Source organism: Megascapheus bottae, chromosome 18 (genome assembly GCF_031878675.1).
Source record: "Megascapheus bottae isolate mThoBot1 chromosome 18, mThoBot2.hap1, whole genome shotgun sequence".
Lineage (NCBI taxonomy): Eukaryota > Metazoa > Chordata > Mammalia > Rodentia > Geomyidae > Megascapheus > Megascapheus bottae.
The window spans coordinates 40977539-41004728 of NC_143526.1; the positions used below are offsets into that span (position 1 = coordinate 40977539).

Consider the following 27190-nt stretch of genomic DNA (forward strand, 5'->3'; position numbering starts at 1 on the left):
AGCCTGCAGTGGCCGGGGCGGGGCTCCGGAGCCGGGACCGAGACGCCCTCCGCCCGCCCGCCCGCCCTGCCTGCGGACCCCGGGATGCTCGTGGACGGCGGCCGACAAGAGCCGGTACGCAGCGGGGCTCGCGAGCTCGCGTTCTCCCTGACCCCAGAGCCAGGGGCGGAGGTAGGGGTGGGAGAGCAGGAGGAAGGGGAGGAAGAGGGTCGGTCTCGGGGGCCGGGGTCCCTGGGCAGCGCCTCCGGCGGCCCGGAATGCACGGAGGTCCGCGCCCGCTCCAGCTGCGCCACCGCACCAGGCCCTCCAGCCGCACCAGTGCCATCCTCACCCGGCTCTGCACACCCGGCCCCTGCGCCATCCGCATCCGACCCCCCAGCACTCGGCTTCTGCGCCATCTGCATTCGGCCCCCGCAACAGCCCCATCTGCCCCGGCTCAGCGCATGGCCTCATCCACACCGACCCCTCAGTACCCAGACCCCCGCACCACCCCCATCGGCGCCTGGGCCCCCACAGCAGCACCGTCCCCACCAGGGCCCCGACCCACCACATCTGCCTCGTCTGCATCCGGCGCCCCCCCCCCTCCCCGCATCGGCCTCATTCCGCCTGGGCCCCCAACGCCAGGCCCCATATCACCCGGACCCCCAACACTGGACTCCGGCACCAGCCCCACCCACACCCAGCTCTCCAATACTCGCGCCCATCCGCGCCCGCCCCCACCTGCACCTGGCCCCGCACCTGGACCTCCACATCCGCCAAGCTGGGACCCCCCAGCCAAGCGCCCTTGGACCTGCTGCCCTGGGCCCTGTCCGTGGTCTCTTCCCCTCCTCCCCCTCCCTGCGCCCCCCCAGCTGTGCCTGACGCCAGCCCCGCGTGGGTGCCAGGAAGCCCCGAGGCCCCGGTGGCTGTGGTTGCTAGGAGGGAAATAGCACGTCGCCGTCTGCATTTCTATTTTAAAGCATAAATACAAAGTCGATTTCAAACTGCACTTCCTTCCAGCTGCAGGCGGTCTAGGTGAAAGTGACCCAAGTTCACCAGCCAGAAACGCGGCGGGCTGGGCTCCGAGCACTGACCTACAGCCTGGCCCTCCCTCTCCCTGATGCACCCCTCCCCGGTTCCCAGACCCAGCCCTAACTGTGGTGGTGTCATTCCGGGGGTTGACATGCCCTCACACTGGCCTGGGGCTCATCCTGTAATTCTAGCTGCTCTGGAGGCTGAGATCAGAGGATCAAAGCCGCAGGATGCTAGCTGTGAGCTGAAGAACTCAGGGGCAGTACCAGGCCCTGAGGTCAGGACCTAGAACTGAAGAATAAAAACTAAACCCTGCCTTCACAGAAGAAGCTTCTTTGTGTGCCTCTTCTGGTCCTGGAGCTTGAACTCCGGGGCCTGGGCACTGCCCCTGATTTTTTTTTCTTTTTGTTCAAGGCTGGTGCTCTACTACTTGAGCCACAGCTGTTCTTCCTGCATTTTGGTGGGTAATTGGACCTCCACCCTCAAATCTCAGCCTCCTGGGTAGCTGGGATTACAGGTGAGAGACACCAATACAAGGCTGTTTCTATGATAAGTTGTAACAGCATGTGTTCTCACAGTTCTGTGGATAGGCCTTGGTCACAAGGTTTTCTTTTTTTCTTGAACTCAGGGACGGGGCCCTGTCCTGAGGCTCTATCACTTGAGCCACAGCACCACTTTCTCTGTGTATGTGATAAGAGGAATCGAACCTGGGTCTTCGTGCATATTAGGAAGACTCTACCACAAGCCCATGCTCCTGGCCCCAAGGTCACGGGTTTTCAAAGCCCTGTTTTTGGAGAGGTTGCCAGACTGCTGCAACATGGCCCTGCCAGCACCTGTCTCCTTCCACCTTGGAGATGGTGGCTTCTCAGTGGCTGTGGGGTGGTCCCCAATGAGTTGTTCTGAACAGAAGGGCTTGGAAACTGGGCGCAGTAGCTCACACCTGTGTCCTAGCTACTCAGGAGGCTGGGATCTGAGGATCGAGGTTCAAAGCCACCTGGGGCACTAAAGTCTGTGAGACCCTTATCTCCAATTAACTACTAGAAAACCAGAAGTGGCCCTGTGGCTCAAGGAGTAGGGCAGTAGCCTTGAGAGGAAGAGCTCAGAGACGGCGTCCAGGCCCAGAGTTCCAGTCCCATGACTGACAAAAAAGGGGGGGGGGGGCTTGGGTGGTGCTAGTAGTGCTGGGTTTGGAACTCAGGGCAGGCACTGTACCAGTTGAGCCATACCTCGTGCCCGCAGATTTGTTTTTAACAGAACCCTATAGATGAGTAGATTGAAGGGGAACAAAACAGGAAAGGGGAGGCCAGAGAGCACGCGGAGAGCCCTGACCCTGCTCGGCTGGAGGCAGTGATCAGGGAAACAGATTGTTTCTCTGTGTGTGTACGCACGTATATGTGCGTGCCTCCTTCCCCTCAGAGCTTGGGGTGTGGCACAGAGCAGCTCAGGCGCTCAGCCTGCTTGTGGCTGGTGTGGGGCGCATGGGGCGGCTTAGAGGATTATCACGGGAGGAAAGGGTCCTGTGGTGACTGGGCCCAGTGGTGTGGCCAGCCCCCAGGCTTCCTGGAGGTGTGGAATATTCTGGGCATTTACCTCTGTTGGTTCAGCAGGCAGTACCTGCTTTCTTCCCAGCTTCCTGGCATTTCCCGAGCCCATACAGGTGGGGGCAGCTGATGACACACACACACACACACACACACACACACACACCGCCTTACCCTCCCCCCCCGCCCTGTCCCAGGCAGCGGCCCCTCTGCAAGCCGACTTCTGCTCTGGTTTCTGTAGTTCTTAGCTGTGTGACTTGAATAAATGACTTGTGGGTATGGGTGTGGATATGTGTGGATCCTGGGGCTTGAACTCCAGGCCTGTGCAATGGCCTGGAGCTGTTTTTGCTCGAGGCTAGCTATCATGAAGCCACCGCTCCACCTCTAGCTTTTTAGTGCTTAGTTGGAGATGAGAGCCTCTAGGAAGTTGGGCTCTGGTAGCTCCTGCCTATAATCCTGTGTAATCCTAGCTACTCCAGAGGCTGGGGTCTGAGGGTCCTTACTTCTAATACAGCCCAGACCAGAAAGTCTGAGGCTTGTGTCTCCAATCAACTAGGAGAAAATCCGAAGTAGGGAGAAAACCGCAAGTGGCTCTGTGGTTCAAAGTGCTAGAGGGCTAGCCTTGAGCACAAAGAACTCAGGGTCAGTGCCCAGGCTCTTAAGTTCAAGACCCATGACCAAAAAAACCAAAAAGCCCCTGACTTTGCAGTCTGAGCTGACTCGTGGTAGTTCTGAGGGTCACACAGAGGGGTCAGCCGCAGGTTTGGTCTTCTGGGAGCAAGAATGATAGGTATCTTCGTGTGGCAGGGCTGTGAGGTACAGCACCAGAGCAGCCTCGTGACGTCACAAGGCCGTGATGGCTCCCGTCCCAGCGAGCCTGCATCCAGTTAAGGTCTTGGCTGGCAGAAGAGAAAAGGAAGATTTGAACTCGGGGCTTTCTTCCTTCCTTCTTCCTTCTCTTCCCCTCCCTTTTCCCATTCTTTCTTTTTCTCTTTTTTCTTTCCTTCTTTCTTTTGTAGGTCATGGGGCTTAAACTCTGGGCCTGGGTGCTGTTCCTGAGCTCTTCAGCTCAAGGCTACCACCCTACCCACAACACCACTTCCTGTTTTTTAGTGGTCAACTGGAGTTAAGAGTCTCACAGACTTTCCTGCCTGGGTAGATTAGAACCGCGATCCTCAAATCTCAGCTTCCTGAGTAGCTAGGGTTACAGGCGTGAACCACCTCACCCGGCTTTTTGAGTGTATGCCATGACTTAGAAACTGAGGTATTTACAGCTTGGGTACCAGTGCTCATGCCTATAACCCCTGATACTTAAGAAGCTAAGATATGAGGTTCACAGGTTCACGAAGCCAGCCCAGGCAAAAAAGTCCAAGAGACTGTTATCTTCCATTAACCACCAAAGAACCAGAAGTAGAGCTGTGGCTCAGGGAGCAGAGTGCAGCCTTCAGCCTGGGAGGTCTGGAGTTTAGGCCTCACTATTGGCGCATATACACACACACAATAAATTGGGGTGTTTCCACAGACTTGGAACTTTTGGCTTCTCTTGATGAATGAACAGGTGTAGCAAGTCAGGGTCTGCGTTCCCTGGGGGCTGCTGGGGGCAGGACCTAGGCACACGCCTTCCAGCTGAAGCCAGCCTAGTACTGCTTTTCCTTTTCTTTGTTCTCTCTCTCTCTCTCTCTCTCTCTCTCTCTCTCTCTCTCTCTCTCTTCTCTCCCTCCCTCTTCTTCCCTCTCCCTCCCTCTCCACCTCCCTCCCTTCTCCCTCCCTTCCCTTCATCCCTCTTTTCCTCCCTTCCTTCTTTTCTTTTTTTTTTTTTGTGGGTCATGGGGCTTGAACTCAGCCTGGGAGCTGTCCCTGAGCTCTGCAGTTCAAGGCTACCACCCTACCCTTGAGCCAAGCCCCAGCTCCCTCCTTCTTTCTTTCTTTCTTTCTTTCTTTCTTTCTTTCTTTCTTTCTTTCTTTCTGTCTGTCTGTCTGTCTGTCTGTCTGTCTGTTTTCTGACTGTCTTTTCTTCCTCCCTTCATTTTCTTTTTCTTTTTTGGCTTGAACTCAGGGTCTGAGCACTGTCCTTGGGCTTTCTCAAGGCTAGAGCTCTACCACTTGAGCCACATCACCACTTCCAGCTTTTTCTATGTATGTGGTACCGAGGAGTCGAACCCGGGTCTTTGTGCATGCTAGGCAAGCACTCTACCACTAGGCCAGACTCCTGGCTCCTCCGTTTTTCTTCATGGTGCTGGAGGTGGATCCTAGTGCTCTGTCCTAGAACCCAGCCCAGCCCAGTGGGGAAATTTCAGCCTAGGATTTTATTGCTGTTGTCATTTATTCTGGTGGTATCGGGGACACCAAGTCTGTGCCGCGCCTCGGGTGTCCACTTGTCCACTTGTGGTTTCTTTCCTCATCCATGTCTCACTGCCCAGGCTGGAGCCTTTGGTTGACTGGTCAGAGTGGCTCCCGGGGCCCAGGCCAAGGTCCACCCCTGCTTCCCTAGAGGTTTGGGGAAGTACAATACATGGTTAAACTTGAATTCTCAACAAACCCCCAGTACATCTGCTGGGTCTGGCATGGCCTCCTCCATCAGATGGAGTCGTGGCAGTGCCTGTTTCTGCATCTTCTGTGACTCACTTCGCCTGCCTGTGGCTTTGAGGCGGTGAGGTCCAGCCGCCCTTAGCATCTCTCCCCGCCCGCCCCGCCTTTAGACATGTGACCCTGCTCAGGTCACCACACCTCTCTGGGCCTCAGGTTCAACCTCTGTACACCAGGAGGATGGGAGCAGCTTTGTTTTTATTCCCTGCTCGCGTTCACTTACCTGGGTCCTCACTGAGCACCGTGGCCTTCACTGGCCCTCTGGAAGCGGGGTGGGGGTGGGGGTCTAATTCCTACAGGACACAGACAGGAAGGGTCTTGAAGGAAGTCATAAGAAGACAATCTTTGCTTAAGAAGAAGAGCCAGGAGGGTTTGTCTCCCTGGAAACCACTGGCTGATGTGTGGCCGGTGTGGTCTCTTGGCAGGCGAGGCAGGTGGAATCCACCATGGAGGGCTTGTTTCTCATGTTGGAGGAGTTCTGCAGCCTGGCGGACATGGTGAGTGGGCGCTGTGGGGTGGGCTCAGGGCTCCAGAGATGGGCCGGTGGTGAGGGGTGTCTGTCAGTCTGTGTGTCTGTCTGGCATCTGTTTTTCTCCCAAGTGTTTCCTGGGGCGGCCATCTTGATCTCCTTCTTCCCCCCAAGATGGTTTCTGGTCCACAGAGGCGCCGGCACGGGCCACGAGGTGGCGCTCGGGGGCTCGCCTGGAGCCCGCTGCGGGGACACCTCTATATTTAACTCGCCCTTCAAGCATGGAGCCGGCCAGGAAGTGGCTGGGCCTGGAGGCCCAGGGGGAGCCTGCTGCTCTGCCCTGCGCCTGTTTCTGGCAGGGCTGGGCACCGAGTTCCTTCCAGAGCCCCTCTCTCCTCTTCCGGGGCTTGTTGGGTCACGTCCGCAGGGCTGGTGGGGGAGAAGACAGGAGACAATGACAGAAGCCCACAGGCAGGTTCAAATTCTCCAGACATTTCTTCAAGATCCATGGGGCTCAGATTGCAGCCAGTGATGGCTGGAGCCCCCGGGAGTGGGGATAGAATTTTCTAGAATACCCCAGGCTCACTGAGGACAAACCAGCAAGCCAGATTTGAGGCCTAAAGGCAGAGGCTGTATCCTGGGCACCAGGTAGGCCTTGCTCCACAGCGGGGGTCGCCAACCTGGTGGGTCCCAAGCCTGAGTGAGGCGCTGAGCACCCTCCTGTGCCTGCAGCAGGCATTCACACCCCCTGGGCAGCCTCTGGACACAGTGAGGGCACGATAAGGCGAGCAGGTAGCAGGAGAGCCCCAGGCTGCAGGGTGTGGGGTACTGGGGGACCCAGGCAGGCCTGGCATTGAGGGAGAATGCCAGAATGCGGAAGCCATGGTAGAAGGGCCACGGGCTGATGACCAGGGACAGCTTGGTGGCCAGGTATCAGCTCACCTTGTGTGGCAGGCAATCCAGGAGCCTCGTGAATGGTGGTGGAGAAGGCCCAAAGTGCCAGGACCTGAAAGCCTAACCAGGCACGGAGCTCTGAGGTCAGCAAATGCTGGTGGCTCTGAGGACTTGGGATCCCAAGCAAATGTGACGCCTCTCAGCAAGACAGCTTGGTAGATGTGGTTAAGCCATGGCTGCTTAGCCAGGCTCGCCTGTCATCCTAGCTACTCAGGAAGCTGAGCCACGATGATCCTGGCTCACCGTCAGCCTGGGCAGGAAAGTCTTCTGGGCCTCACTGGCAGAAAGTGAAGCGGCCAAGTCTCTTAAGGTCACCATGTGGAAATGACAGCCACTTCTGTGTCCTGCTGGTCACAGCCACCAGGAAGCCTGCCCAAGGTCAAAGGGGGCTGATGGGCCTGTGGCTCTGGCATTCTTCCACTGACTTCAACACCTGCCACCTGGACTTCTGGGCTCCAGGGAGCAGAGGCGGGGGTCTGCCAAGCCCCCTGGGCTAAGGAACCTTGTTATGGCCTGGCAGAGGTCCCAGGAGCACTGAGTCCATGCTCATCGGCCTTCGCCCTCGCAGGAAGTGCCAGTCTGGACGCCTGTCATTTGGTGATGGGAGATGGGGCAGGTGTGGGCGCTCCCTTCAGACCCCCCTTTAAGAAGCAACGTTCAGCTCTGTGCTAGCAGCTCACACTTGTAATCCTAGCTGCTTTGGAGGCCGACATTTTGGTTTGAAGCTACCTCTAGGCAGGAAAGTTTGTGAGGCTTGAACCCGGGGCCTGGGTGCTATCCCTGAGATCTTTTTTTTATTATTATTATTGTAATTAATAAAAGGGTTACATGATATTTGCCAGATAGAAGGTGCATTAATTCACATATATTGATACCCTTTCACATGTCTTGGTCCCCATTACCTTCCCCTCTCCCTGAGATCTTTTTCTCAAGGCTAGTGCTATACCACTTTGAGCCACAGTACCACTTCCAGTTTTCTGGTGGTTAATTGATAAGTGTGTTACTGACTTTCCTGCCTAGGCTGGCTTTGAACTGCGATTCTCAGATCTCAGCCTCTGGCGTAGCTGTGGTGACAGGCGTGAGCCCCCAGTACCTGACTTTGTGAGACTCTTATCTCCAATAAGCTACTCAAAAAAGCCTGAAGTGGTGCTGTGGTTCATGGTAGGGTATTAGCCTTGAGCAAAATAAGCTCAGAGACAAGGCCCAGGCCTTGAGTTCAAGCCCCAGGACTGACACAAAAAAGAAAAGAAAAAAGTGCCCTGGGTGGCCATGGGTTCCATGCTGGGGAGGCTGTGGGGCACAGTGGAGCCGTGGGGCATCTGTCCCTAGCTGCTCATGGCTGCCCGTGGGCCACGGGCGCAGGACAGCCGGCGCTGTGGTTTGGCCCAGGTGCTGGGATGTACGGGGATTCACAGGTGTCAGCCTCTCATTTATGTGCATTTGTTTTCCATGTGGGATCTGAGCAGGCTGCCAGGCCACGACTGGGGGGGTGGTGGAGCAGCCTGGGCTGGGATCTCTCTCATTTCCCTCTTCCCAGCCCCATGACCTTGGACAGCTCAAGGTCTCAGCCCAGGCTGGAAGAGGGATGGGTCGGTGCCCAGGCTGTCTTCCAGCAATGTTATTGGGCCATGCCGGACAATGCTCGTCACCTCTCACTGTTTCTGGCCCAGAGTGGAGCCTGGAAGAGAGTTGGGGCTCTTTCCGCCCCCCCGTGGCTGCAGCGTGCTGGTGGCAAGTGTGCCCAGCTCCCTACTGCTTGCTGTTGCCCTGTAATGCAGGGCCCCTGGGAGAGACATGTGTCTGGGCTCCTCAGCTCTTCCAGTGGGATGGAGGGAGGGGGTCCCCAGCTTTCCACTCCCGGGACCAGCCTCACGTCCTCCTTGCCTGCCCATCTATCTGGTTCTGGAGGATTAAGGCTTCCCATTTGCTACGACTTGAGCCACAGCACCACTTCTGGCTTTTTCTGTGTCTATGGTGCTGAGGAATGGAGCCTAGGGCTTCATGCATGCTAGGCAAGCACTCTACCACTAAGCCACATTCCCAGCTCTGAAAGTTTTGCTTTTTGTGGCGGGTTTTTTTTGTTGTTGTTTTTTTTCCTAGCCAGGTGTGGTGGCTCACACCTGTAATCCTAGCTACTCAGGAGGTTGAGATCTGAGGCTCAAGGTTCAAAGCCAGCCCTGGCACACAGAACAGAAGACTCTTATCTCCAGTTAATCATTAGAAAATGGGAAGTGGGGCTATGGCTCAAGGGGTAGGGTGGTAGCCTTGAGCTGAAGAGCTCAGGGACAACACCCAGGCCCAGAGTTCAAGTATCATGACTCCCACACACTCAAAAAAAAAAAGAGGTTTTTATGTTTTTGTTTTTGTTGGTCTTGGGCCTTGATTTCTGGGCATGGGAACTGTCCCTGAGCGCCTCAGCTCAAGGCTAGTGCTCTATTCTTTTGAGCCACAGTGCCACTTCCGTGGTTTTTTGTTTGTTTTTTTTGGTGGTTAATTGGTGATAAAAGAGTCTCATAGCGTTTCCTACCTGGGCTGGCTTCCAACCACAGTCCTCAGATCTCATCCTCTAGAGAACTCTAAGATAACAGGTGTGAGCCACCAGCACCACCACCACTTTTGTCTTTTTTTTTTTTTTTTGGCCAGTCCTGGAGCTTGAACTCAGGGCCTGAGCACTGTCCTTGGGCTAGAGCTCTGCCACTTGAGCCACAGCACCGCTTATTCTTCATGACTTCAGTGCCCAGGCTGGCTTTGAACCATAATCTTCAGATCTCACCCCCCTGAGTACCTAGAATTACAGGTGTGAGCCACCACGTCTGGCTGCTTTTGTCTTTTTGATGTCTACTTGGTGATGAGAGTCTCACAATTTTCTGCTCAGGTTGGTTTTGAACCATGATCCTCAGACCTCAGCTTCTTTTTTTTTATATAATTTTTTTATTGTAATTAGTAAAAGGGTTCCATGATATTTGCCAGCTAGAAGGTGCATTAATTCACGTACATTGATACCCTTTCACATGTCTTAGATCTCAGCTTCTTGAATAGCTGTGATTACAGGCCTGAGCAACCAGGCTTCATTTTAACTAGTGAATTTAATGCCCCCTCATCTTCTGTTTTCCTGTCCCAGCTCTAGTCTCGGCCACTTACTTTTCCAAGGCCCAAATTGGAAATTCAGTTAAAATGCCATCCGGAGCACTGTAATCCTAGCTACTCAGGAGGCTGAGATCTGAGGATGATTGCTCAAAGCCAGCCTGGACACTAAGGACCCTAAAGACGCTGAGACTTATCTCCAGTTAACCACTAGAAAACCAGAAGTGACTCTGAGGCTCAAAGGGGTCGGGCAGTTGAGCTGAAGAGCTCAGGGACAGCACCGGGGCCCAGAGTCCAACCCCCTTGACTGGGAATGTGGCTTAGTGAGTATTTGCCTAGGATGCATGGAGCCCTCGGTTTGATTTTTCAGTACCATATAAACAGAAAAGGCCAGACATGATGGTGTGGGTCAAGTGGTAGAGTAAAAGAAGCTCAGGGACAGCTTGTGTCAGCCCCAGGACTGGCAGAAAACAAAAAATAACAACAACAGCAACCACAAATCCCCGCAGCCTTAAGAACAAGAGGTGCGTGGTGTATATTCTTTCAGACGAGGCAGCCCTCCCTCAAGTCACCTGGGCTTGTGCAGGCCCAGGAGGGACCCAAGCCTGGTGAAGAAGGGGTGACAGGTGCTGAGGCCAGGCACCCCCTGTTCTGGGCTTCTCTCCAGCCTGGTGGCACTACAACAGGAGCCTAGATGGTGCTTTTGCGAGGGCTCTGGGCCTGCCTGCACATGCTCAGCTGCCATTTTGCCATTTTTCCTCAGCTCAAGGCCCCAGTTCTCTGCGGTCACCTTGGATTCCAGTGGTGGAGGCTCATGGATAAACATCTGGGATGAGAGTGGAAATTCCCCTGAGCCAGGGACCTCCTTATCTCACAAGGCCTGGCCTGAGATATCTCAATCCCCAGATAATAGGAACTCTGGCTGTCCAAAGCCTGTGACCAGGTTTAACCCTGCTCCCCTCCCCCCTGCCCAGTTCCCCAGAATTAATCCTGAAGCTCTGGCTACTGCTGTAAAGCTTTCTCACCTCTACCCTGGTCAGGTGGGCCATCTTGGTGGTGGCTCCAAGGTGCAGCCCTGGCTGCACATGGCCAGGCCCTGGCTTTCATCCCCAGGACTGCGAAAATAAATCAACTAATGTTTGTTCCATGACAGTTCCTGTGGTACCCGCACGCTCAGCTGGGCCCCAGGTCCTGTGTGGTGGCGGTGTCCCCCCAGCGTCCTGCTGGGTCCAGTCTGTCTGTGTGGTTGCAGGGGGCTCTGGGGTGGCATGCCAGCCCCAGGGGGATCTGTACAGCACTCCTCACTTGCTCCTCTCTCTCAGATCAGGAGTGACACCTCCCAGATCCTGGAGGAAAACCTTCCGCTCCTGAAGGCCAAGGCGGTGGAGATCCGGGGTGTCTACGCTCGAGTAGACAGGCTAGAGGTGCGTGTGCAGCCAGGCTAAGGGGGCTGGGAATGTGGGTGGGGGCAGGGAGGTGGGGATCCAAGGAGGAGCCCAGGTGAGGATTTTCCTAACATTCAAGAAATTGAGGGGCCGGGAGTTTGGCCTAGTGGTAGAGTGCTTGCCTAGAATGCACAAAGACCCGGGTTCGATTCCTCGGTACCACATACATAGAAAAAGCCAAAAGTGGTACGGTGGCTCAGGGTAGAACACTAGTCTTGAGAAAGCCCAAGGACAGTGCCCAGGCTCTGAGCTCAAGCCCAGGACTGGCAAAAAAAGAAAAAGAAAAAAAAAAAAAGAAATTGAGCTCCTGCTGGGCTCACACCTGTGGCCTCAGCTACTCTGGAAACTGAGACTTGGAGGTTCTCCATTCAAAGCCGGCTCCGGCAGGAAAGTCTATGAGACTCTCCTCGCCAATTAATCACCAGAAATGGCATGTGGTCCAAGTGGTAGAGTGCTAGGCTTGAGCAAAAAAAGCTCAAGGGGGGACAAAACATGAGAAGGGGTAGCAATGATTGTGAAGTAATGCGCCTTCTATCTGGAGAATATAAGGGAACCCTTCTACTGATTACAATAAAAATTATTTTTAAAATTAAAAAATTAAAAAAAAAGCTCAGGGACAGCACCCAAGCTCCAAGTTCAAGTCCTAGTACCAAAATAAATAAATAAATAATAATAAAATAAATGGAGCTCCTTTATATAAACATCTGAATTTGAGGGGCCAGGGGTTTGGCCTAGTGGTAGAGACTTGCCTAGCATGCACAAAGACCTGGATTCGATTCCAGAAATGTCGGAAGTGGTGCTGTGGCTCAAGTGGTAGAGCGCCAGCCTTGAGAAAGCCCGAGGACAGTGCTCAGCCCGGCGTGGAATTCAGCAGCACTGGTAGCCTTGGCCCCTCTTGTCTGGGGGTGCCCCTCATGCCAGTTCTGTGTGAAGTTCAGAGTGTTCCACTGGATGACTGGCATGAGCACAAGTGCGCCTCAGTGCACCCCAGCTCCAGGTCGTGGGGATCAGAGGCAGCCAGCGGGGCTGCCAGGTGCTGTTTGCTCTGCATTCCCCTGATTGAGTATTTACTGGGACTCGCACTCGGGGTCCCCGGCTCGAACTCCAGCAACTTGCCCTTCCTGTCCCCTCCCCCCATGGAGGAGCTTCATCCCCCAGAGGAAAGGAGGTAGTCCTTTCCCGGGCTGCAGGAATCCGCCCCAGCCCGGGCTCCCCTGGCGGGGGAGGGGGAGGGGAGCTTGGCTGACTCCTTACCTTGAAAGCCTGGGAGGCCAGGAGATACGCCAGGCTGGGAAGTGGGAAGTGGCTGGCCAGCCAGCTGTGGTCCTCAGAGCTGAGCCTCTGTGGCTGCAGACACCACGCATGCTTGGTAATCAGTACTGACTTAGAGAATTAACATTCCTGTCAGCAGAGAATGGGGCAGGGATGTGATTAAAACTTTGTCCTTGGAATGGCTGATTCATTGGACTTTTATTCTGCACATTTGAAAGGGGAAAGAACCTGTAAAGATTCTCACTCTAGTTCTACAAAATACGTACATATTTACTTTTTATGTGGTAGTTCCTGTTTTTATTTTTGAGACAAGGTCCTGATGCTTAGGCCAGGCTGACCTTGAACTCATAAGCCTCCTTTGTACTGAGATTACAGGCAGCACCACCATGCCTGGCTCAAGCACAATTCTCCCCCACACTCCCTTCATGGACTCTGGGCCTGGGCCTCATGGACTCTGGGCGCTGTCCCTGAGCTCTTCAGCTCAAGGCTACTGTCCTACCCCTTGAGCCACAGTGCCACTTCCAGTTTTCTTACCGGTTAATTGGAGAGAAGAATCTCATGAACTTTTTAGTGCCTGGGCTGGCTTTGGACCGCGATCCTCAGATCTCAGCCTCCTGAGTAGCTGGGATTACAGGCACGAGCCACCATGCCGGCTTTTAAACCCAATTTTTATTGTTAATTTTATAGCATTTTTGTGCCCCCAGTGGCAAACTACTAAAAACACAACTTCCAGGAACATACCATTGTTTTTAGAAACAGGGTCTGTTTAGGGAGCCCAGGCTTCCCTGGAACTCTGGGTCCTCTTGCCTCTGCCTCCTAGGGTCTGGATTACAGGTGTGCGCAACCACACTTGGTCACACATGCTTGTCTTACAGCTCTGAAGTCAGAAGCCCCAAATGTGCCCAGGAAAGGGTCTGTGGGCTGGGGGCTTTGAGGAGAACTGGCTTCTCATCTGGCTTCCAGGCCCAGAGTTCAGTACCTGCCAGTCATATGCTAGGCCCCCTTCCCCTCTGTCTCCTATTCTGGGCTCCCCCAGACAATGAGGGTAGCCGCCACAAAGGGTTTTTTAAAATTAGTATTTATTGCCAGTCCTGAGACTTGAATTCAGGGCCTGGGCACCGTCCTTGGGCTTTCTCAAGGCTAGTGCTCTACCACTTGAGCAACAGCCCCACTTCCGGCTTTTTCTGTGTATATGGTACCAGAGACTCGAACCCAGGGCTTCAAGCATGCTAGGCAAGCACTCTACCACTAGGCCAAACTCCCAACCCCTAGCCATTTTTTTTTTATATTGGTCTTTTTTTTTTTTTGCCAGTCCTGGGCTTGATCTCAGGGCCTGAGCACTGTCCTTGGACTTTTCTCAAGGCCAGTGCTCTACCACTTGAGCCATAGCACCACTTCCAGCTTTTCTCTGTATGTGGTACCTAGGAATCGAACCTGGGTTTTCATGCATGCTGGGCAAGCACTCTACCTCTAGGCTAAACTCCTAACCCTTTTATGTTGGTCTTAAGGCTTGAACTCATGGCCTGGGTCCTGACCCTGAGCTTTTTCACTCCAGGTGAATACTCTACCTCTTGAACCACAGCTCTACTTTTAGCTTTTGGTGGTTCATTGGAGATAAGAATCATGGGCATGGTTACTCACGCCTGTAATCCTAGCTACTCAAGAGGCTGAGATCTGAGAATCTCAGTTCCAAGCCAGCACAAGCACTAAGTCCGAGAGACTTTTGCCTCCAATTATCCACAAGAAAACTGGAAGTGGTGTTGTGGCTCAAGGGACAAGCCCCACTACTCACCAAAAAAAAAGAAAGAAAGAAAAAGAAGAAAGTCTCCGACTTTCCCAGCTGGGCTGGCTCTGAATCATGATCCTCAGATCACAGCCTCCTACCTAGTTAGGAAGACAGTGTCAGCATCTGACGATGTACTTTATGTCTCCTCTCTGCCACTTTGTGCTGTGTGCCTCTAGTGACGTGACTCAAGCTCTCTGGGCCTCAGTGGCCGCTCTAAGGGGAGCTAAATACACTGACTGCGATCTAGAGTATGGACTGTGCTGAGGTGGCAGGGGCAATCACTTGGCACCAAGTGTCTGAGGTGGCCCTGCTAGGCTCCGAGCCGAGGGTGTGGGTTCTGGTGGAGGAGCCTGGCATCCCCGGTGAGGGCGTGCCAGCAAAGGTCTCACCAGATGTGGCATCGTGCTCCTGCCTCTCTTCCAGGCCTTCGTGAAGATGGTTGGACATCACGCCGCCTTCCTGGAAGCCCTGGTTGTGCAGGCGGAGCAGGATCACGGTGCCTTCCCGCAGGCCCTGCAGAGGTGGCTGCGCTCCCTGGGGATACCTGCCTTCCAGAATGTGAGTAGCTTCCCCTCCCCACCCCCCAATACGCCAGGGGCCTTTCCTGGCATCCCCTCCAGACCCAGTGTGGAGTCCAAGGAGCCAGGAACTCAGCCTTTCCCTGAGTGCACCCACCATTTTATTGAGCTCCTCCTGTTTGCCAGCTACAAAATTAACCATAGCAAGCAGAGGCAACCCCTGGCCCCTAGCTCTGTCTCTTCAGGCCTAAGGCCCTCCGTGACAGCCACGCCCTTCCTGGTCTCCAGCCAGCCTGGACCTGAGCAGAGGAGCAGGGAAGTGACAGGCGTTCAGCCAACAGAGCTGCCTCTTCCCCATCTCCCCTGTCCTGGGAACTCCCACAGCCCCTGAGGAAGGACCGCGGTGTCCTTCTTGAATTCTGAGGCCACATCCCCCCACCCAGTTTTCCCACATCTCCACTGATCAGGCGATGGTCAGCTGCGTGGGGACAGCTGGGTTGTGACAGTCGTGTGAGGGGTGGGTGAGCTGCTGGCGTCTCAGGTGGGGTTCATGTGCTCATTGTCAGCATTTGGGGGGCCTCTGGGCCTCAGGCCTGGCCCTACAGGGGCTCCATCTGGTCCTACACCTGCCTGGGGCACCTGCCGCTCACCTGCCTGCTTCCATGGCAGAGGAGAGGCCGGAGGCTGGGGCAGGAAGAGCGAGGCCGCCCCCGGTGGTGTTGCAATGGCAGGCCCTGCTGGCCTTGGCCTGTGCAGTCACATTCTCCGGGGTTCTGGGTGAAGAAGGAGACCCCGGAGGGCAGTCAGTGCTAGGCCTCCCTTGGGGGGCCCTCCTTCCCACGTCCCATGTCCTCTGTCTGGGACATGTCAGGACCCGCATCTCTCACCTCTGCCAGACTCCTGGAGAGGCCCAGGCCTACCTGTGGGGACTTGTCCCAGGAAGCAGGTCCTTCCCTGGGGGGGTGAGTCACGTGACAGCCGTGTCCTGGCCAGGGAAGGTGCAGTGAGTGTGTGCACACCACTGTGCAGGGCTGAACACAGGGCTGTGGCTGCACCCCAGGTGTAGGCTGGAGTGAGTCTGGGGTGATGGGGTGATGTTTGTGGAGGTCAACCCTATAGGCATCCCACAGCCTGTAAAGTAAGGCTGAAGGTTGTCCTGGTCCTGAGGGGTGTGTGTGTGTGTGTGTGTGTGTGTGTGTGTGTGTGTGTGTGTGAGTGAGTGTTGGTCCTAGGGTTTGAACTGAGCTGTCTTCTCGAGGCTACTACTCTACTGCTTGAACCACAGCTCCATTTCAGGCTTTAGGGCGGTTAATGGGAGCTAAGAGTCTCTTGGATTTGTTTCCCTGAGCTAGTTTTGAACCAGGATCCTCAGCTCTCAGGCTTCTGCATAGCTGGGATTACAGGAGTGAGCCCTAGCCGCTGGCTCTTGTGCAGCTTTGAACTTGTTGGGAGCAGGTGCCTGGTCCCCTCTAGGCTCAGAATTCATTGCTGGTAGTTTCCTTTCTTTCTTTTTTTTTTTTCTTTTTGTTGTTGGTCTTGGGACTTGAACTCTGGGCCCGGGCGTGGTCACTGATCTCTACAGTGTATGGCTACTGCCCTACCCTTGAGTCAGTGTCTGATGATTAAATGATTAATTGGAGATAAGAGTCTCCTGGACTTTTTGCTGTTGTTGTTGGTGGTTGTGACACTTGAACTCTGTGCCTGGGCACTGTCCCTGAGCTCTTCAGCTCAAGGCTGCCACCCTATCCTTGAGCAATAGCACCACTTCCTGTTTTCTAGTGGTTAATTGGAGATTAGAGTCTCAGGTTCTTTTGTACCGAGGCTGGTTTTGAACCTGGATCCTCAGATCTCAACCTCTTGATTAGTAGGATTACAGGGGAGAGCCACTGAGCCATTGGTTGGTAGTTTCCTTTCTGGAATCATTGCCTATGGGTCCGGGGTTCCTCAGAATCCCTGCCTCAGGGCCTTCTGCCCCTGTCCAGTCAGAGAGGGGAAAGAGGCTGGGGTGGGGCCCGGGCTCCTGGACAGACCTGTCTCCTGCTGTCCGCACACCGAAGCTGTCCCATCTGGAGTTGTTCAGGGTTCATTCTGGAGATGATGGTGCTGGTGCTGGTTTGGAATTGGTTCTGGAGACAATTTGAGCGTAAGGCCTCAGGGTTAGAGCCACCCAGGCAACCGTGGCAGGTATCCCGTGGCCAGGCCGGGCCTGAATTGACCTTTCGCTTGGCCACTGTGCTGAGAATACAGAGCCCTGCTAATTAGTTATAAACCACCGTTTGTTTTCTGTGAAGCCAAAACGTCTTGTTTCCCAGCCAAGACATCTTGTTCACGAGGTGTCATTTTGATTAATTTTTCCAATGGAGAGGAGCGTGGTGCTTTCCAAGGAAGATGCTGGCTAACAGCAAAACCAGCTGTGGCCAGTGTCAGCTTCCCTCACAGAGCTGGCTGCTAGGCAGTGGTGGCCTGGCCTGGACTTGGCTGGCTTGGGCCCCTTGTTCATCCCTGTCCGGCAGGGCCAGCAGCACCAGCCAGGCCTCAGTGGCTCAGATCTGCCCAAAAGGCAAGGCAGTCAGAGGGGCTCGGGGGAGGGTGGTGGTCCGCTGCAGAGTCCAGAGGAGCAGCTGTGAAGCATCACGGCCGCCTTCCCCACCAGCCATGGCGCTCTGGTGCCACAAGCCAGTGACTTGGCCCCATTCTCACAGTAGGGCATGGTGGGGACTCAGAAGGGGTGCAAGGTGCCAGGCTGTGCTGGACAGAAGTGGGGGCTTACTTTGGACAGGGGAGAAGAAAGCTGGCAGTTGGTATCCTATGCCAATTTTCCAATGTCCGAAAGTCAGCTAGCTGTCTTTCTAATGTCCCTGTGGGCTGGGCCAGGGCCCTTCTGGCTCTGCACTTGATCCCTGCCCTGTGCACCAGCTCCACTCAAGTTCTACTCTTCACACCAGCCCGCGTGGCAGCCCAGTTTTACCAGGTGCCTCCTGTATCTGCAGGGCCATTGTGCCTGATCTCAGCTTCCTAGACCAGCCACAGAGGGAGATTTCATGATGGCATTCTTCAAGTAAGGGACCTGAGGCTCAGAGACAGCTGTTTACTTGCCCAGGGTCACACAGCACAGGTGGCAGAGCTGGGATTGTCTCAGTTGTCTCTCCGTCCTCTTGTCTGCCCAGGGACCAAAGGCTTGGCCAATGACCCTGGGTATACACTGGTGCTCCTTGAGCCAAATCTACCCAATCCACACGTCTTAGGCCAGCTCAGGGTGTGACTGGCTTTCCTTAGACTTCATTGCCAGTATTTTAGGGGATGAATCTCATGGAAGAATTTCGTCCCCTGGCTTCTCTTGTAAAGTGGAGGTTGGGTGGGCCTTCGTCAGCTTCCATGCTTAGCAGGTCTGGCGCAGTGGCATTCCTAGTATTTTCTGTGGGTATCTGTGCTGCCCGTGCAATACCAACACACAGTAGGTGTTCAGTAAATACCCACCAGCAGAGTTGGAGAGGCCTCTGGCCCCCACTAGCCTGCCTCCCCGGCTCCTCGGGAGGCCCAGGCTCTGGGAGGAGGGCTGTGGGCAGAGCTGCCCTGCCCCGGCTGGCCTGCAGGAGGCGTCCGTGCCAGGCCGGCGTCCCTCCCCTCCCCCTTGGAGCCTCGCCCAGCTGGCTGGCAGGGAGGAGGCCTGGCCCAGCGGGGCCCCCTGGAGGGGTGGCTGGGAGGAGCCTGGCGGGCTTTATCTGGTGGTGAGGCTGGCGGCTGGCGCAGGCCATACGCAGACACAAAGAACCTCCAACAGGTTCCAGGCGCCTCCTCCTAAACTGGCCTTCCTTCTGCTCCCAGCAGCCTCTGCGGCAAAATGGCGACTATGAAGGTGACCATGGAGGAGCGAACACCACCTCCCAGCCCCCACCACACAGGCCCCCTGAGCCAGCAGCGTGGGGGGTGCACACAGGGGCCTGACTGGGGCTCCAGGCTGGCTGGTTTGGGAACCAGATCCTGGGTTAAAAGCATGGCATTCTTGTAAAAACGTGAAGGGTGAAGGGGGTGAGGATGCTTCTTTTCACTGCAGGTTTTCTTTTCTTTTCTTTTTTTGTGGGTCATGGGGCTTGAACTTGGCCTGGGCACTGTCTCTCAGCTCTTCAGCTCTAGGCTACTGCCCTACCCCTGGGCCCGGGCATTTTCTCTGCCTGAGTTCTTCAACTCAAGGCTAACACCCAGGGCCCCACTTCCTGTTTTCTAGAGGTTAATTGAAGATAGGAGTCTCAGGTCCTTTTGTGCCTGGGCCGGCTTTGAACTTTGATCCTCAGATCTCAGCCTCCTGAGTAGCTAGGATGACAGGCGTGAGCCACTGCACCAGCCTGCGGGTTTTCATTTTTGAGGTCTGCTTGTGATGGTCTCATGGGAAGCCCCTTAACCTTCCTGTTTTAGGGTGACACCCTCTATGTTGCCCTGTTCCCCACATTGTATACAGAATTCTGACCTTCGAGGCAGGGCTGTTTTTTGGGGGACCAGGAGCGCTTCCCCCAGTGTGAAGACTGAGAAAGACCAGCGAGAGAGGCCGGACAGTTGTCAGGGTGAAGATACTGGTGCCCTTGCCCGGCTTTCCTGTGTTTCCTATAGACAGAAGTCTCTAGAATGCAAAGTGCCAACTGCCACTGTCCTGGGTGTGTCCTGGCCACCTTGCTTTCTGCCCTGGGCCTGGAGCCCTCAGCTTGGCATTGCTCTTTTGCAGGCAGTGCTCTGTGGCCTGGTGGCTGTAGACTGAGACCGGGCCCCACATGACTCCTGCTCTCCCAGCCCTTGCTCCATGTGGGCACTGTTCTAGGTCAGAAAAAGTGTGAGTCCCCACAGGCCCTGTGTGCCATGCTCAGGCCCCACCTCTGTCCTCCTTGGCTCCCTGTCCCATCCCAAGGCCCTCTCCGAGCCTCTTGCACATGACCACAGAGCCTCCCTTTGTCCCCCTGCCCGCATCCTCCTGGCTCTGGTCACCCTGCTGGGTCCTGGCATTTTCAGGACACCCACCATGGTCTGAGGGCCCAGCCCAGCGCTGAGGCCAGTCTGCCATCAGAAGTGAGTGGCAGCCAGTACCCTTCCTGAGCTGGTGCCCTGAATGCATGAAGCCCACAGGAACGTGTTGGGGTGTGATGGGCCCTGGGGGCTGGGAGTGATGACGGTGGAGTGGGTAGAGAGGCTGGCACAGTCACTCTTGCTAGAATCCACATGTTGCCACCCTGTGGTGCAGGCCTCCACAGAGCCCCCCCCCCCGTACCCACTGGCCAGCCTCCCCCACTCCTTCCCAGCTCTGGGGACCACCTCTCCTCTCGGCTTCCAGAAGGGTCTAGTGCAATATCCGCCCAGTGTGTGTTCACACAGATGCAAACATCACAATCACACGTGTATGGTCAGGCAGTGCTGCGATGACAGGCAAGAGGAGGGAAAGATTCATGAGGCTCATGGCAGGGGGTGCGTGGGGGTGAACAGAGCAGCCCTGGGCAGCCAGGATGGAGAGAAGGGGGAAGGGCAGGGAGAGAAAAACACGACGGGCTGGGATCCCAGAGTCCCCTCAGGGCAAGCTACCTCTTCCAGCAGGCCCTCTCCTGAAGCTTCCGCCCCATGAGCCAGGGGTCTGGGGCCTCCCAGAGGCTCCGCTCTGAACACTGCATGGGGCTCCGAGCCTCACACACCGCCACAGGCCAGCCCCCCATCAGGGACCCCCACAGCTCAGCCTCCTGCTTCTGACTTCCCTGTCTGACGGGAGAGAAAAAAAGATGAAGGAATGTTCCAGAACCGATGGGAGAGCAGGAGGCCGTCGGGGGAGCGGCCCCACAGGCAGTGGGGCGCAGGAGTTGTGCCTGAGGGGAAACAAGGACTCTGGCTCTGAGGACAGAGCTTGTCAGTCAAGGGTTGGGAGGTGGACAGCCACAGGCCAGGCAGATGCTGCACCCTGCCCGGTGGTGCCCAGAACCCCTGGGCTGGCCGGCCACCAGCCCAGCGCCTGTCCTCCTGCCTGGTGGTCTGTCCATTCCTGAGCTGCCCTCTGGCAGCTAAGCTCACGCCTCACACGCCCTGTTTCTGAGACTCTTGGCATGTTAGAACCGAGTCCCACAGCCCTGGGTTAAAGGCCTCGTGTTTAAAATGATGCATTGGGTACTGAGAACACAGCAGACCGCATACACTTGGCCTGTTCACCAGCTAATGACAGCATTTAAAAAGCAAGTGTGAGTTCAGGGGGCTGGTACTGCAATGAAAATAGCAAGTGTTCACTGAGCACTGTTTACTTTGTACTTATTTATTGCCAGTCCTGGGGTTTTAGCCAAGGACCCGGGCACTGTCTGTGTATGTGGTATGGAGGAATCAAACCCAGGGCCTCGTGCATGCTAGGCAAGCACTCTACCACTAGGCCACACTCCTGCCCAATTTCAGACTCTTGATAGCGAGGATTACAGGTGTGAGCCCCCAGAACCCAGACATTAGTATCTTCTTTAGTTACTTTCTGCAAGGTATTTTGTTGTTGGTGGTGGTGGTGGCTGGGGGCTTGAACTCTGGGCCTGGGCACTCTCTTTGAGTTCTTCAGCTCAAGGCTGCTGCCCTACCCCTGGAGCCACAGTGCCACTTCCTCTGCAAGGTTTATAGTTGACTAGACCTAGAAGTGCTGTGGCAGAGTGGGTAGAGTCTGTGAGTATGAAATTGTGACATCTGCAAATAGGGATTGTTTAAATTCATTGTTCCCAACTTGAATTCCTTTTCTTTCTTTCTCCAGCTCTATTGCCCTGGCTATGAATTCTATACCAAGCTGGGGAAGAGGGGACCCCCCCCAATTAATAAATGGCTGGGTGAACTGGGCAGACAGCTCTCAGAAATGCAAATGCTGAATAGATTCAGGGACCCAGGTTCAGCTTCCTTAGCTTTAAAGGAGATGCAAATAAAACCACACCAAGATTCTGTCTCATGCTTCCCCCATCAGTGTGGTGGCTGTGTGGGAGGCACAGGCAAGAGAACTACCTAAAAAAAAAAAAGGCTGAGCTGGACCCTGGTGGCTCTGGTGGCTCATGCCTGAAATTCTAGCTATTCAGGAGGCCAAGATCTGAGGATCATGGTTCAAAGCCAGCCCCAGCACTAAAGTCTGTGAGATTCTTATCTCCAGTTCACCACCAGAAAACCAGAAGTGGCTCTGTGGCTCTAGGGGTAGGGTGCTAGCCTTGAGCTGAAGAGCTCAGGGACAGAGCCCAGGCCCAGAGTTCAAGCTCCATGACCAACAACAAAAGGCTGGGGATGCAGTGGAGTTCTTACTTACTCTGCATTCAACTCTCAGTGCTTAAAAAAAAAAAATTACATGGAAGCTGAAATTTGGGGTTCCCAGGAGAGTTGAGAAGGGCTCACCAAGCTGACACTTGAAGGTCAGTGCAGTGCAGCCTGAGCCCTGGCAGGAAGCCCAGAAGGGGCAGCGGTACTGTCGTGAGCAGGCGAAGTCACTCACCAATAAGCAGATAATAGGATGCAACATAGTTTATTGATCTAACCTAGCTTCGCAGAGCTGACACTGTATTCTAGCTCCTATCTTCTAGTCCTCATCTGCCTGTCCAGCACACCCGCTGGACTCACCCCGCTGACATCTCTTAGTCCTGAAGTCGAACAGGGCCTGCCCGTCAGATGTTAGACCCAGCTCTCAGTCCTGCTGTGGTGCGAGCTCCGGGGCTGCATGAGTGTCGGCCTTGTTGGACTTCTCTCGGCAAGGAGCAGATTCTGCATGGCCAAAGATTCTGAAACCGCAGTATTTTTTTAAAATTTTTTATTGTAATTAATAAAAGGGTTACATGATATTTGCCAGATTGAAACCGCAGTATTAAGGCCTGCAGAGGTGCCGCCCTTCATTCTGGGTCCTTGGTTTACATTGGTCCTTGGCCCGCGCCTTTCTGGCCCAAACTCCTTGATTTGGACTGGTTTTGCTTTGGTCCTTGCTTGGTCTGGATTGGTTACGCCCTGGGCAGCGGTGCCCAGAGATGTGCTGGTTGCTATCTAGTCTGCCCAGGTGTCTGGGCTCCTATTATACTACATGTTGTAAGCCATGGTCCTGACCGTTCCTATGGTTACAGTCGTATGTCCAGAAGCCTTTAATACAAGCTTGTATTGGCAATATATTTCTTAGTTTCATTTCATTACTGTATTTCATTTAATTATTCTACTCTTCTCATATCATGATATCACTATTTTATAGCCTATTCATTTAGCATTCATCATATACCATTTCATATTATATTTATTATATCCATCATGCTAATATTTTCACCCTATTAAATGCTTACAACAGGTACCGAGATCCCTGAGTCAGGATGGGCCCTGACAAAGCCCGGAGGCAGGAGCCAGCTTGTGTGTGTGTGCGTGTGTGTGTGTGAGTGTGTGCGCGTGTGCGCGCGTGTGTGTGCGCATTGTGTACCTGTACTGAGGCTTGAACTGAGCTTTCTCTGATCAAGTGTTCTACCACTTGAGCCACCACTCCACTTGATTGGAGATAAGAGTCTCATGGACTTCAGTGCCCGGGCTGGCTTTGAACCTCGATCCTCAGATCTCAGCCTCCTGAGTAGCTAGGAGGACAGGCGTGAGCCCCGGCGCCCGGCTGCTAGAGCAGCTTAGGGTTCCTTACCCTCTTGACCCGTGGCGTGGTCCCGGGCCTTCGTGAGTGGTGGAAGGTCTTGAGAACGGCGCCTCGGTGTCTCACAGAACCTTCCCGCTGGGGCAGCTGTCCTCGTTCTAGGGAGAAGGGCCGGGAGCGCCGGGCCTGAGCTCAAGTGCTAGTGAGTGTGGACTGCTGGGCGCCTGGCGCCTGCCTGCTCCTGGACATGCCATCTCATTTCCGGTGGAGACCTCATCTCATAGTCCTGAGCCTGTCTGCATGGCCCTGGGAACTCCTGGTGACACGGCAGAGGACAGCCTTCACGGTCACGTGCTGCAGGTCCCCAGGCTGCCTGTGGCTGTCTCCTAGAAACCTGACCCAAGTGGTTTAACTGAAAGTGTTTTGTGGCTTTCCCTCCCATGATAAAGAAGTACTGAAGTGGCCATTTGAGCTGAGTTGGCTTCTCAAGAAGTAGACTCCTGGGGGCTGTTATGTTATCTCTACCTTGTGGACTTGTCTTCCTAGTCCCAAGGTGGCTGCAGCACCACCATCATCACAGCTGTGCTCCCAGCAGGACTTTTTTTTTTTGCCCCAATCATGGGGCCTGAACTCTGGGCCTGGGCACTGTCCCTGAGCTCTTTAACTCAAGGTTACTGCCCTACTCCTTGAGTCACAGTGTCACTTCCCATTTTCTGGTGGTTAATTGTAGATAAGAGTCTCACAGACTTTAGTGCCCGGGCTGGCTTTGAACCTCAATCCTCAGATCTCAGCCTCTGAGTAGCTGGGTGACAGGCGTGAGCCCCGGCACCCCCCAGCTCTCATCATTTTGTAAAGGTGGAATCTATTGTAAACTTTAAAAACCAGACTTCTTTCCAGGTGCAAAGCCAGCCCAGACTCTCATCTCCAATTAACCTCTAGAAAACGGGACGTGGGGCTTGGCTCAGGGGTAGGGCGGTACCTTGAGCTGAAGAGCTCGGGGACAGCGCCCAGGCTGAGTTCAAGACCCATGACCCAGCCAGGAGTTTGGCCTAGTGGTGGAGTGCTTGCCTAGCATGCACAAAGACCCAGGTTCAATTCCTCGGTACCACATACATAGAAAAAAGCCGGAAGTGGTGCTGTGGCTCAAGTGGTAGAGCTCTGGCCTTGAGAAAGTCCAAGGACAGTGCTCAGGCCCTGAGCTCAAGCCCAGGACTGACACACACACAAAAAGACCCATGACCCCCCCACACAAAAAATAAAATGGTGAGAGCAAGGTATGGTGTGGGGACACTGGGTATGTGTGGTGGGGGGGGAGGGGGGAGGGGGCAAAGTGCACAGGCTGCAGAGCCAGGCTGAGCCCCTGGGTGTGGGATTTCCGTGTTGACCTAGCCATCCAGAGCGAGGAACAGGGCTGCCTGCGGCCTGGGAGGTGGGGCGGGCACCAGGCCCAGGTGGGGGAGTGGGGTCTCCAGCTCTGCTCCCCCAGCGCTCTGTCCCCAGCCCTGCCGCCCCTGCAGGCTGTGTGCATGGCAGTGGCCCCGCTCACCACCCCGACGGCAGCGGGCGTCTGTGCTGACAGCCCGGCCGGCTGGCCTCGCCTGCCCACCCAAGCTGCTGTGTCTAAGCACTCGTGGGTTGTTCTAAGCAGGATCCTCAGTTGCGAGTGGCAGCAACCGAGGTGGAGAAGCAGGAGAAGGCCGGGCTACTCCAGCCTTGCGCTCTGGCCTCCTCCTCCCAGCCTGGCCGCAGGCCGGGTGCTGACAGGAAGGCTGCACCTGCCCGGCTCTTGGCCCTACTTACAGGAGTGTGGAGGCCAGGGCCATCCTCCCCCACCGACTCCAGTGGAGACCCGAGGCGGCTTCTCATAGGCTCCGCCGGGTCACGTGCTCCGCCTTGGGCCAGTCGCCTGGGCCGGGAGAAGCCATGCCCCGTGCAGCGGGTCCCCTCTGTCCCCCATTCTGCTGCTGGTGGATTTCTTGGACAAAGTGTTAGGTAGCACACGGGGTAGGAAGAGGAGGATGGAGGAAACGCTTGGGGCGACCTCCTGGGCCAGAGCCAGAGAAGGGGAGCCCTGGAGGTGACGCCTGGACGACAGGGTGAGTCCCCTGTCCCCAGCCTCTCCACAGCTCAGGGGCCTCAGGGGCCGGTCCTGCCTTCGCACCCCTCTTCCAGCCGCTGGCCCTTTATCAGGAAGGGCCACTGCCCAGCTGGGCTCCACCCTGCCTTCTGACTGATCACTCCTTCCATCTTCTGGCTGTTCACAGTCCCTGTGGTCATCTTACATGTGAATCTTGAGGTTCAGAGCCACAGCCACAGAGCCACGGAGTCACCGAGGAGAAGTGGACAGGGCACAGCAGCGCCACCCGCCACCATCTCTAGGGACGGAGCTTGAGCAGAGTGGTCACCTCGGAGCTCTGGCTGCCCCCGTCCCTCCCTCTGCTGTTCCAGGCCCTGCCCTTTCTCCATGTGTCCCCCCCATGCCAGGGCCTTTGTCCCTTGTGGAAACAGAGCCACACCAGCCCTCCCTCCCAACAGAGTCCATCCCAGCCGCTTCATTCATTCCTTCATTCTGTTTGCTTGTTTTATTTATTTTTGTCCATTGTAGGATTTGAACTCTGGGCCTGGGCGTTGTCCCCAAGTTCTTCAGCTCAAAGCGACCGCCCTACCCCTTGAGCCACAGAGCCACTTCCAGTTTTCAGGTGATCAATGGAAGAGTCTCACGGACTTAAGTGCCCAGGCCGGCCTTGAACCGCCATTTTCAGATCTCGGCCTCCTGAGTAGCTAGGGTGACAGGTGTGAGCCACGACGCCCGGTTGGTTCTGTTGATTTTCTGGGGGTGCTGTCTGGGCGTTGGGGTCTGCTGTGGCCCAGCGTGCAGACCACCTGACAGCTCACGGCGCTCACTGCGCAGGCTCTGCCTCACGTGGCTCCCAAAACTTCGACGCTGCCACGGAGACGACCTTCTGCCCTCCCGGGGCCCCTGTCCCTGCACAGCGCTGCCATGGGAGAGCTCCCAGCCTACCCTCCCCACCAAGGCGCGCCCGCTGCCAGGCCCTTCCACGCAGGCTCGCGTCCCAGGGTGGGGGGGCACCGCCAGCTCCCTCTCTTGGAGGACTGCTCAGCTCACGTCACATGTGTAGCCCCAGGTGCAGGCCCTCCCGGAGCCTGGGGGACCCCTGCGTGGAGCGTCCCCACGGCCCTGCTTGGCCCCAGCAGAGAGGCTGCCTGCTGAGCCGTGGGCTCTGGTGGCCACGCCTGGCATCCTAGCCACTCAGGAGGCTGAGATCTGAGGATCGAGGTGCAAAGCCAGCCCGGGCAGCAACGTCAGTGAGACTCTCATCGTCAGTTAAGTAACAACCACAAGAGAAAGGGCCGCAGTGGAGGAGTAGTTCAAATGGGAGAGAACCAGTCTTTCCCGACAAAAGCTCAGGGACAGCACTTGAGCCCTGAGTTCAAGACACCAGAAGAACAAAGCAATTGGGATGCTTGGGTGGGTGCTGGCTTCTCTTGCTGACACCTGTTGGTTTTGTTCCAGACGTCTGCGCCAGCAGGCTACGAGCTGCCTGACCTGTACAGGACCGACGACTTCTTTCCCGGGGACAGCGGAGACTGAAGCCGCCGGCGCCCAGCCGGCGCCCAGCCAGCGCCCAGCCAGCGCTTCCCGCACACCCATCACAGCGCTGGCGGCCGCAGTGCCCTTTCCACCCCCTGCTGTTCATCATGTTTGCACCCCCTCCCCCGCATGGAGTCTGCAGCAGCAGCGGGCACTCACGGGTACAGATCTCGGGTGGCATGGGAAGTAGGGGAGAGCATGCAGCCTGCAGACCCCAGCTCCCTGCCTTGTGAATCATCTCAATAAACACATCCAGAGCTCCCCATGGCCAGCTTGTGAGCGCAACGGGGAGGGTGGCTTCCCTCTCCACTCGTGTCCACCTGTCTTTGGGCTGCA

At 55.6% G+C, this 27190-nt stretch overlaps 1 protein-coding gene across 1 annotated transcript; it reads left to right on the top strand.

Moving 5' to 3' along the window:
- Bcas4 (breast carcinoma amplified sequence 4) lies at nt 1–27115 on the top strand. Its single transcript, XM_090352874.1, has 5 exons — nt 1–171; nt 5564–5635; nt 10968–11069; nt 14572–14706; nt 26777–27115. Exons 1-5 carry the CDS (start codon nt 85–87, stop codon nt 26852–26854), a joined length of 474 nt encoding a protein of 157 aa, XP_090209000.1. The 5' UTR covers nt 1–84; the 3' UTR covers nt 26855–27115.
- The last annotated feature ends 75 nt before the right edge of the window (nt 27116–27190 follow it).

Excerpts from the sequence above, each read along its gene's own strand:
- Bcas4 (XM_090352874.1), top strand. The coding sequence starts at position 85 with ATGCTCGTGGACGGCGGCCGACAAGAGCCGGTACGCAGCGGGGCTCGC. Across the intron at positions 172-5,563 it reads CCCCAGAGCCAGGGGCGGAG|GCGAGGCAGGTGGAATCCAC; the intron begins GTAGGGGTGGGA and ends GTCTCTTGGCAG. Across the intron at positions 14,707-26,776 it reads GGATACCTGCCTTCCAGAAT|ACGTCTGCGCCAGCAGGCTA; the intron begins GTGAGTAGCTTC and ends GTTTTGTTCCAG.